Source organism: Coffea eugenioides, chromosome 8 (genome assembly GCF_003713205.1).
Source record: "Coffea eugenioides isolate CCC68of chromosome 8, Ceug_1.0, whole genome shotgun sequence".
Taxonomy (NCBI): Eukaryota; Viridiplantae; Streptophyta; class Magnoliopsida; order Gentianales; family Rubiaceae; genus Coffea; species Coffea eugenioides.
The window spans coordinates 30,173,626-30,184,498 of NC_040042.1; the positions used below are offsets into that span (position 1 = coordinate 30,173,626).

General features: G+C 35.1%; 1 protein-coding gene across 1 annotated transcript; it reads left to right on the plus strand.

Annotated features, from left to right (window-relative positions):
* LOC113779880 (thiamine-repressible mitochondrial transport protein THI74-like) lies at positions 1–10,599 on the plus strand. Its single transcript, XM_027325645.1, has 8 exons — positions 1–418; positions 2,322–2,711; positions 3,444–3,658; positions 6,866–6,936; positions 7,043–7,144; positions 7,690–7,807; positions 9,986–10,121; positions 10,205–10,599. Exons 1-8 carry the CDS (start codon positions 338–340, stop codon positions 10,262–10,264), a joined length of 1,173 nt encoding a protein of 390 aa, XP_027181446.1. The 5' UTR covers positions 1–337; the 3' UTR covers positions 10,265–10,599.
* The last annotated feature ends 274 nt before the right edge of the window (positions 10,600–10,873 follow it).

The following is a 10,873-nucleotide window of genomic DNA, read 5'->3' on the forward strand; positions in this document are numbered from 1 at the left end:
AATGCGTAAAAATTCTTCTTAAGGTTAATACTTTAACGTAGCTAACGTTTGACATCAGCCTTGTCATATTCACAGATGTTAGAACATAGAAGCTAGAACAAGTTCCAGTCAACCGCGCCAAGCTCCAAGAAAACCCAACTAACTTTCTACCATTTTGTATGCAGTGCACCTTTCCAAGTCAAATTGTTCTACTAAATTGAAACTCCTCCAGGGCATTAAATATTACGTTGAAAACCAAGAATATTTAATATTTTTATCCCTTTAAATAGTGATTTTGCTGGCAGGATTTTTTTTTCTTTTTTTTTTGAAATTTAATTGTTTCTCCTGTTTTGGGGTGATGGGGTGGAAGTACCATGCCGGGTTGGGGTTGATTGGAGCTGTTGTGTTGATATGGGTTGCTTCTGCAGAGATTACTCAGGTTGGATATATTTTGCTCATTTATTAGTTTATTGGTATCTGAATTTTTTCTTTTTTTTCTTGAATTTGAATGATGTATTTGTTACTTTTTCTTGGTTAATTGTTACTATAGCTTTTCTGATGGTAATTGATGCATGATCTTCTTGTAGCTATGCTAGGACTAATTAGGTATGTTTCAGGCATGCAAGGTTAGCTTAGTTGATTAGCAGTCATGAAATGTTAGAAATTGTTGGAGGGTTTATTCTCTCTCTGTCTTCCCTTCCCCCCCGCTCCCACTCCTTCCAACCCTTAATTTCAGTATTTTTTAGGTGGAGGTAGCAATTTTTAAGAATTCATATGAATTTGGGTGGGACGAGGGGCCTGATGTTAATACAAAAAGTTTCTTGTATGGTCTTCACATGGACTTGTAAGAACAAAGAAAAAAAAGTAAAGAGAAAATAATTGTTGATTGTAAAAGCAAGAAAGTCAGTTTTAGAAATGTTGAAAGGTGTATTCCAGAAAAAGTAAAGAAAAAAAAAGGGACATTGCAGGAGGCTAGATGTTGTCAACAAGTCGAAGGTTAGATGTCAATCAAACATAAAGAGAGAAGGGGACGATGTTTAACATCTTGGAAAGCTGGATGGGTTGGGGAAGGAAGGGGATGGAGTGGACTGTACTGATATGATCAAGGTTGATATTTGAGAAGTTCTAGGATAGTGGATGCGTGGAAAGGAGGCAAACAATTAGAATTCTCAAAATTGAGGAAGAAGCTTGACAAAGTTGCAGAGAGGGGTGATTTGGAGTTCCTAACATGATAAATGTTAATCTTGTACAAATGTTTTACAATAGAGGATGTATAAAACTGTGTCGTAACCAGTTTTAGGCATTCCCATTTAGCATTTGCTGGTTTGGGCTTCTTCATGAATTTGCTCACTGATTGGTGGTATAATTCAGTTCCTGTGTAAAAAAAGTGAGGAAAAAAAATTATTAGATGCAATCATATGCAATATGGGAGGTATATTAGAAGTCTCATGACTCGAATTCATTCATAGCCTTTGACTTGTGAATTGCATTTATTTTGTCCAGTGCTTCCGTGCATTTTGATTGCCTGGAATTAGAGTATTATAATGTCTGACGGGCATTAATTGTTGGTGTTGCTTGTGTGGCTTCTTCAACTCTGGTATGTTGGATATTCCAAATTTCGCCTGAGTAAAAGGTTATTATTATTTATGGATATCTTTCAGGTACATATATGGTGCATACCGTGCTTAACATTTCACTAAGAAAACAAAGGAACAGAGAAGTGAGAAAGAGTGCTAGTTTTTGTTCTGCCTTTTTCTGTCAGATACCTGGTTATAGGAGTGATAGTACTGTTTTCATTGATTTAGTACTGGACATTGAACAAGTATCTTAGATGCCTATTAAGATGGACTTCTATATCCTTTTGTGAAATTCTAGTGTGTAGCCTATCTATTGCAACCTATAGTTTTCCTGGAGTCTTGGTCACTCTACATTCAGTAATCATTTGAGTTTAATCTTGTGCCGTGCAATTGTTTGCCCTTTGAGTTTGTTCTTTCTTGCTGCTTTTTAATTTTAGATACTATAGATCAATCAGCTGGCTATATGAAGACATATTTGTCACCAGGCTGGGTATTGTTTCTAGGATAATTAGTGTCATCCTCTGATTTAATTGGGAACCAGAAAGAACTTCCCTTTTTATATACATTGGAAAGGACTGCAATTCTTGAAATTTATGTCAAGTTGATATAAGTTTCATAAATGTCAAGTGCCAAAACAAATGCCATATTTCTTTTATTATTGGTTTAATATGTGATTTTATCCACTTCTAAATGAAAGTTAACCTATTTGCGGGATTCGATTTGTGCATTAAATCTCTAAAGTCAAGCACCTGCAACTTCTTGCAGAAAATTTTTGCTCAGTATAGACAACCGTTTGCTCTTACTTATCTGGGGGTATCCCTAATGGTGCTATTCCTGCCAATAGCAGTTTGTAAAGATTGGATTTTCCATTTATTGGGCAAGAGCTCGTCTACTAAGTTTTACGGGGACAATCTACTCATAGATCCATCAATTGAACTGGATGTTCCTCTAAGAGCAAGTGAAACTACCTTTGATTCAAGGGACATATTGAAGAGCTGCGATCTTGATGATACAAACCTAAATGCAACAGAAGAAGGGCTTTTGACGTTTAACCGAGATGATGAAATTCCTATACTCGAAAAGGCTTATAAACTTAGTTCGTGGGAAATTGTCAAATGCAGCTTTTATCTTGCTCCAATATGGTTTGCGACTGAGGTAATTGTTTTTTTTCGATTGTTGGCCTCAAAATCACATCTTATCTTAATACACACCCTCAACACAGTTGTAGGAAAAGTCTTGACTATACTTGACTTATTTTAGACTTCAAAACATGTATTTTTTGCCAACCAATTAAAAATTTTAAAAAAGAAGGAAAAGAAAGGAGAAGAGGAGATAGAGGACTCCATAGAACAGGGTTTAAGAAATTTCAACTCTTACCTTAAACATCTTAAGCTATATGCAGGCCATACTTTTTTAGTCATAAAACAAAAAAACTTATTCAACTACAATTTGATATTTCCATATTCACAAAGTAATCTTTGAAAAGTTTGCAAAGTGGTAGAGAGGTAGCAATCAACCTAAAGGATGGCTTGCTATTTGTTAGAAAAATTGTTTTCAATAGACTCGTATCAGTGCAATATTGATGTTTTTCATGTGATGTAAAACTGTTTTGACTCGTATCAGTGAAAATGAGTTTTGTTTGGCCAATAATTGTTATCCTAAGTTGCACAATAAAGCTTTTCAACATTTTGTTTGAACAAGTAAAAAAGGAGCTAAAGAGGAGGGAAATGCAAGTATTTAAATGATTCTCTTAAAAGTCAGCCATATGCACTGTTGCATGAATTGTGCCTACCATCTGTACATATTGATGCTGGATCCTTTAGATTATCCGTTAGATGACCAACCATGATTGTCCATTAAATGTTGACCACTTTGAAACTTTTGCAGTATTTATCAAACTCTGCCCTTGCTAATACTAGTGTGGCCAGTACGACAGTGTTGACTTCAACATCAGGGCTCTTCACTCTATTCTTTGCAGCTCTCATTGGTCAGGATTCCATAAATGTTGCTAAGGTTCTTGCTGTATTTGTTAGTATTGCTGGTGTTCTCATGACCACCATTGGGAAAACATGGGCTTCGGATGAAATGCTGAGTGCCTCTCAGTAAGTATTATTCGTTGAAAGCTTTCTACATTTTCCCCTCAACAATCATGTACAATAAATTGCTCCCATTTTTTTTTTTTTTTTTGGAAATTTTCTTTATTAAGTTGCATCTTTGATACTTGATTTCTCCATATGGTGTAGACTCTTTTTTAGTATTTCACCTTAGTGACTTCTTCCAGAAGAATATCTGGCAAAATAAATGTTTTCCCAATGTGCAAGCCCTCTAAAAATTTATGACAAGTTCTCCAAAAAAAGTGGAAATTTCTGACAAATAAAGCAAACTGATGGAAACTAGATTACTATATGGCATTGACATTGGTTTGAACCTAAATGCTTAGTGGTCAAACTTGTTTATAGTACGATCTTATGGTGTTTCATTATCTGATGTGAACTCAACTTCAATGAATAATGGATGTAGTAATAATCAAACCAAACATATTGTATAAAAATGTACACCGTGTCAGAAATATCAAAGATTTTTTTTTACTGAAACACAGACGGTAGGTGAAAATCTCAAAAGTTGGTACATATGTATGAAGATATATACGGTCATCTTTCTTTGTCAGTTGCTGCCATAACTAAAACTCTCACAACTAGCAGTGATGTTTCTTTCTACCCTCAGGAACTTTGCTCAGTCCAAAAAGTACCATTGTTGACAATCACTAATTCTTTTGAACACAATGTGATGGATATCACATCAGTTGTTAACTTGGCGTGTATGTCTAACACATCATCTGTCATGCTCTGAACCTAGGCATTTCTTGACAGTGCACAATTACATAAATGCCCATTTTCATGAAAACCTTGGACAGTCTCATGCCTACTAGGCTACCAATCCCAAACTTAGCCATATGGAAGCTTATCATAAATACACACTACTGTCACCCAATCCTTTTAATAGGACATTCTCATTTTCTGCCTAGTGTTGATTTGTCTCTTTTCGTTTGGCACTATCTCAGTCCTGCCAAAACTTATGTGAGCCTCCTAGAATAACTGACCAGAGATTTACCTCAATGACCATTACTTTCCTCAGTATAAGTAGTGGAAAGAGTGTATTAACTGGCAAGAAATCCCACTCAGAATTTTCATAGCATTCGTATTTGCAAATGCATGCGTCTGAGTCAAAACATCAGGCCTACTTATAACTCGCCTGCACCTAGGGTCATGCTGATTCTCTGAAGTAAGTCTTTCCTGCACTTTTTATGTACTATTTGAATAAATACCACTAGGCTTTGTTTCACTTTCTATATTTGGACTGATTGAGGTTCCACATGTGGTTGGGCTGCTGGACAGTTAGCATTCCGCCATATTCAAGATGTTAAAACTGCAGAGCTCTTTTTTTGTCAAGAAGATTACTAACTGGTGCATACAGTGTAGATCTGAAGTTTCCAAAGTGAGCTCTTGTAAATCTTGTACCTGAAGAAGGAAGTAAAAGGAATGTTTTGAATTGACAAAAAGCTATATGACACAAATCATAAACATGCAAAGTTCTGAGTAATATACTATAAATTATAATAATCTAGTAGTACTGAATACATGCACTAAGCACCCATGCTTGTCATTCATCAGCTAATCATTTTTCAGTTGAGTATCCTCGCAAGTAACACACTTTATTTTCACTTAACACTTGCATTATTTCCCTTATACTGGCATTTTCTCATGTCAGGACCCAATGGTTATGATTTAATTTGCTTTTGAAGACAGATTATCAAGTAATATTTTGAAATGCTTTTATGACAGTGTTAGATATTACATTTTTTTTTGTTTTAATGAAATATATTCAGGTATAGCATGTGTCTCTACATTTTTATGTTCATGATATCATCCCTTTGTTAACTATGCTTTCCAAGCAGAAACCACGGGGGTGCTAGGATAAAGTTTCTCCCATATTGTTGTTTCATGTAGTGTACATTTTCACTTATCTTTGAATTTTTCCTATAGAATGAGGAAGCTTTTCCTCATATAGGAAATTTCCAGAAAATAACATTGTGATTGAAATTTACCATGTGAATTCAACAGCAGAAGCCTCTTCTATGTCTTTCCACTAAAGGGCAAACAGAAAGAGAGAAACCAAAGCTTTTACTCTCTACCATTAGAGTTACCTAGACTTTTTTCTTATTAGTCAAGTGGTAAGCTAGGGCACTATTTGATGAAGAAAATATACTTCAGAAAAATAGTTCACGTAGCTCAGCTGGTTAGAGCAAAGGACTGAAAAGGTAGCCAGTACAAAGAAGTTCTGGGAGCTTAAGAATGAAGTGTCTAGCTCATAGTGGTCATGAGTCGAGAACAGGAATTGAATTTATCCTTCGCCTCCCTCAGCTCCTCTTGAGAAACTTGAAATTGGATTGATGACAAAAGAGAATCCTGGGTCTCCATCGGGCCCTCTTATCTGTTCCTTCTCTGAGCTTGCACAATACGTCCAATCGATTAGAATTAAAAAATTCTCTCCCTATTGTTACAAGCATACGATTCATGGGGAGATAAAGAAATAGATCTAGCTGAGTGCCTGTGGAACTCCTGTTGATGGTTCAATCAATTACTTCGTTGGAATGTTTGCTAATGATTTTATTAAAATCTGGCCCAAATCCTTTTTTCCTTATTGATTTTATTCTTTTCTTTCAACTTCCAAATAAAAAGATCTAATGTTTATTCAAGTTCCTAGTAAATACCAAGCAAGATTTCATTGATTCGGTCTTTTGTTTATTTGGATCATAAAAAATGATCGATTTGAAAAGGCTGTAAGAAAAGAAAAATCAATTTTTTCCATGTTTCATAATATGCTTAACCAACATGGCGACAGTCATGCAGTAAACAGAGCTACTGATCCATGCCGCTACGAAAGACATTGGAAATCTAGCCTGGAAGTAACCATTCGATAGCATTGAGAAAGGGCAGATGTATAGAACTTTTCGACGTGATAGTATTAGACATAACACGATTCCAAATAGCAAAAACTTAAATCATTTCCATTACTTTATGAGGGAAAAAAGTCCACATCTATTCTTTCTTACAATTTCTTTGTACTAACATGACTTGCATGTCTATTTACTTGACAAGTCCAGTTTATGTGCTAGATCTTAATAAGATCTTCTTGCCTGATCGTCCTAGATTAGTTTTAATATCTAATTGCTCAAGAGGTCTCTGCTTTTTCCTCTAGTATTTCTTTATTGTTCACTTTATTAATTAAATTTGCTTTACATTGCCTAGGAGTAAAAGACATAGCATCATTGGAGATTTTTTTGGTCTTCTCTCAGCAGTGTCCTACGGCTTATTTACGGGTATAGAATATACTTTCATCAAGAAGTTCTGTTTATTAATTTTAATTTATATTTTGCTTCGGTGAAGTGGACGACTTTTTCTAAATAAATGCATCCTCAAATCCAGTGCTACTAAAGAGATCTGCTGGATCAGATGGAGAGAGAGTTGATATGCAGAAGATTCTTGGATATATTGGACTTTTTACTCTTCTTGGCCTTTGGTGGATTAGTAAGTGACAAGTAGCTCAATGCATTCCCTGCAGAATTTTGTGTGGCTAAAGAGGACTATCATGCAAAATTTGGAACATAGAATTACTACATTAGTTTTGGCACAAAGCGATCACATTTGTATGGATTTTGATGTTAAGTTGGTGGAAAAAAAGGCCAACTAAATGGGCTTTAAGATGTCCTGGTTCCACAATAGTACATTGTACAATGAGGAGCCAACAATAGCGTTTCACAATAGACTTCTAGAAAGGAGATTAATACTGATACTGTTCCTATGCCAAAATAAGGAACCTCCAAGTCACACCATCTGTACTTTTTAAGTGGTCATACATCCATAAAGTCCTGTACTTGTTCAGTTTTGCTAAAGCTTCATCCTCCATAGAACAGTTTTAGCTTTTAGACCACTGCACTATCTTCGTTATTCAAAAGGAAATCCAAATGCTTATTGTTTTTTCCCATTTTTTTCCCTCCAAATACTGTCTCCTTTGAAGTTCATTTAACTTTTAACTACATTGCTTTATTTACTCTCGAGTTATGTTTTTTCAGTATGGCCACTTAATGCTCTTGGAATAGAACCGACTTTCGAATTTCCAAGTTCAGCATCCATCAAAGAAGCTGTGCTGTTAAATGGCTTAGTGGGGAGCGTTATTTCAGATTATTTATGGTATGGTCTACCTTTCATACTATTACAAGTAGTTAGTCTTTTACATTATATATGGTATGTTTTCATAGATATCTTCTGTGTCTTGGTTAATCTGCCTTGGCTCTTGGTTCCAGAAATGTATTTAGTGTATGAGAGATATTTATTGAAGTTCTATAACTGGGATATGTAAACAAAGAACTTTTGGTATGACACAATGTCAAGTGGCTTATGCCACCAAAGCACTTCACTATAATACACTTGCCTGGATAACTCTACAAAAAAGCAGTTTAGTCATTTATGGTCTAAAGGGTAACAGGAAAATTAAGACCACTGGAGTTACATTTCCTTCTACTAAGGTAATGAATAGAATAAAGTACTGTACTGGGTGATTTGTGAGTAGATCAACATCACTGGATCTTCAGTTGCAGTATTTAGTCAAAGCAACTTCAGATCTGTTTTCCCATTCATAGGACTTACTATTTTTTTTTTTTTTTTTTGTGTTGGGGGGGGGGGGGAAGAAATCATGTGTTTTAATAAATGTGGACATTTATCTTTTTGATATCCTCCAAAAGATATGCTACATGGACAATGTATGACAAGTTTAATACAGCAGAAGATTTATAGAAATCAGAAGTTGTTTTGCTACTATAAAATACAACTTCAAACTTGACCAATAACAGAAGTTAACTAAGAGGTAACCTTGCTTTCAACTCTCAGGGAAAGCCCAACACAATGTCACTGAACTTAATCAATAACATTCATTTAATTCCAGTATGATTTTTGTCACAGTAAGCAGACCAGAGATTCGAAAATCATAGTTATGGCTTCACGAGATGATTAAGTGGTTCCTGCCACTGATGTTTTGACTAACCTATGGTATTTTCTACTAGTTTTCTGCTTTTGAGCAAATTAATGAGCTAGTACCTGTTACTTAGCTGGAAGAACAGAAGTTAATAAAATGTATAAGGTATATCTACATGCATAAAAAAGAAGTGAACAAGAAAAGAGAAAGATTACAGGAAAAGGATTCCAACCATGTAAATCCAATTTGGAGTTTTACATAGTTTTTTGGTAGTCTTCTTTTTTTAGTTCTTCCCAAGAAAGCAGGGAAAATTTACTGGAGATACAGATAGAAAAAAGACAGTATGCTTTGTGTTTTGCGGTTTGTCATATGTGAAATTTTAATAAACCATCTGAGTCTATGCATTTCAGTATTTCCTTCATGCATAGATTATAACAATTAATGAATCTCCGAATGAATCTCTCATCCTCTCTTCGTGGCTATGATTTTCTATTGTAGTTGTCTCACAAAGAATTTCATGGCCACAATTTAAAGGTGAATTACCAAATTTCATAAGGCACTCTTCTTCTTTTTCTTTTAATGCACTCTTCTTCTTTTTCTTTTCAAGGTGCTTAATCTCAATATTTTTATTTGAAATTGTTCTCATGAGAATTACTTTTGGAATGTCTTTGAAAAAATTAACTATTATGTATACCTATTGAAAACTATGTGGCTGCCAAAAGTGATAAAAAAATAATAGGGCTAATATGTATTCATTCGTGTTTAGTTAATCAACCTAGGAAAAAAGAGAGTAAAAAAAAAAAAAAAAACTAAACCCCCACTTGAATTAAAGCAGCACTATGAAAAGGATAGATCTTCTTGTTCGGATTTCCTAACTGGTCGTTATGAAATGACTGTCTCCCTATGGCGAAAGATGGAAAGATCTACCTTAAATAATGGATGTTGGTTAGATTGTGAGTAGGCAAATTGTTCGAGGTAGTCAGCTCTCTTGTTGATTAAGCTTTGCAGGTAGCAATAACTGCTGTTGATTACCATTTGTATTCATACGTGCCTACTAGCTCTACTCTTTGGAGTAGTCTTCTGTTATTTGAGTGCCTTACGAGCTTGATTTAAGGATATTTTGTATGTTTGACTGCAAGTCATGCTTCTATGTTCTGATGTTTCAATTTGTAATTTGCTTCTACAGCAAGTAGTTAGCCCCATGTGAGTGACTAAGGTTGTGAATTCGATTCATCTTAGCTAAACTTTAGGACAAGATTCTAATCACAACTGGATTAGCTTATTTTACTTGTGCAATTTTGTCTTTCCTATTCAATCAAACTTCCAGTTTTCTTTTATATGTCCCCTCCAACATTGTGGTACTATTATGGATTTATCTAGTGTTCTCTATGAAACAGGGCGCTTTCTGTGGTGTGGACTACGCCATTAGTCGCGACACTTGGCATGTCCTTGACAATCCCCTTGGGAATGCTGGCTGACATGCTTATCCATGGCCGTCACTACTCTGCAATCTACATCCTTGGATGCGTCCAGGTTTAGTTAACTTATTTTTCTGAACTGACTTGGATATGGTGTATTCAGTTTGTAACTTACTGATAAATGGAGGACGCAATCAGGTGTTTGCAGGTTTTGTCATTGCTAACCTCTCTGATAAGTTTGGGGGTAACAGAAGATGAAGTGCTTTACCAACTACATGACCTTAACCTTTTGACAACGCTGGAAGAAAGTTAATTTTTCCTATACAGAATATTATCTATGTGTTAATATGATTAGGTGATAGAACTATATTCCCATATTTTTCGTGGTCAGTATGTAAAGTGTGTGAGGGCTGCAATGTTATGCATGCCTCTTTCTTCAACATCCTATTGCCTAGTGTTAATTAAGGTGTAATCTTGGATACTTGTTTTAGTATTCTGGAACAATGTTTGGTCCTTAGTCCTTTTCTGATGGAAAGCTGCAAATGTGAAGTAAATCCTCTAGCTTATTACCAGCAATTCTCATAATTGACCTACAACTTTGTCCTCCTCCTTGCTCAGCTGGAGGATATGAAATGCCAGAAAGATTGGATCCTCAATGGATCGTTTTATTTCTTATTAGACGACAAAATACGTAGAAAGCTAGAGATATTCAAGTAAATCACAATGTTTTACTTCTTTAAAACTTTTCAAGATGAATTCCCAAGTTTTGGATAATAAAAGGGGGTAAAAATAATCTTTTCAATGCACCCAATTTGAATTCTAGTTTGCTTCAAAGTAGAGTTTTAACTTTCTTAAACTTTTCTTTGA

Excerpts from the sequence above, each read along its gene's own strand:
- LOC113779880 (XM_027325645.1), top strand. The coding sequence starts at position 338 with ATGGGGTGGAAGTACCATGCCGGGTTGGGGTTGATTGGAGCTGTTGTG. Across the intron at positions 2,712-3,443 it reads CAATATGGTTTGCGACTGAG|TATTTATCAAACTCTGCCCT; the intron begins GTAATTGTTTTT and ends AAACTTTTGCAG. Across the intron at positions 7,145-7,689 it reads TCTTGGCCTTTGGTGGATTA|TATGGCCACTTAATGCTCTT; the intron begins GTAAGTGACAAG and ends ATGTTTTTTCAG.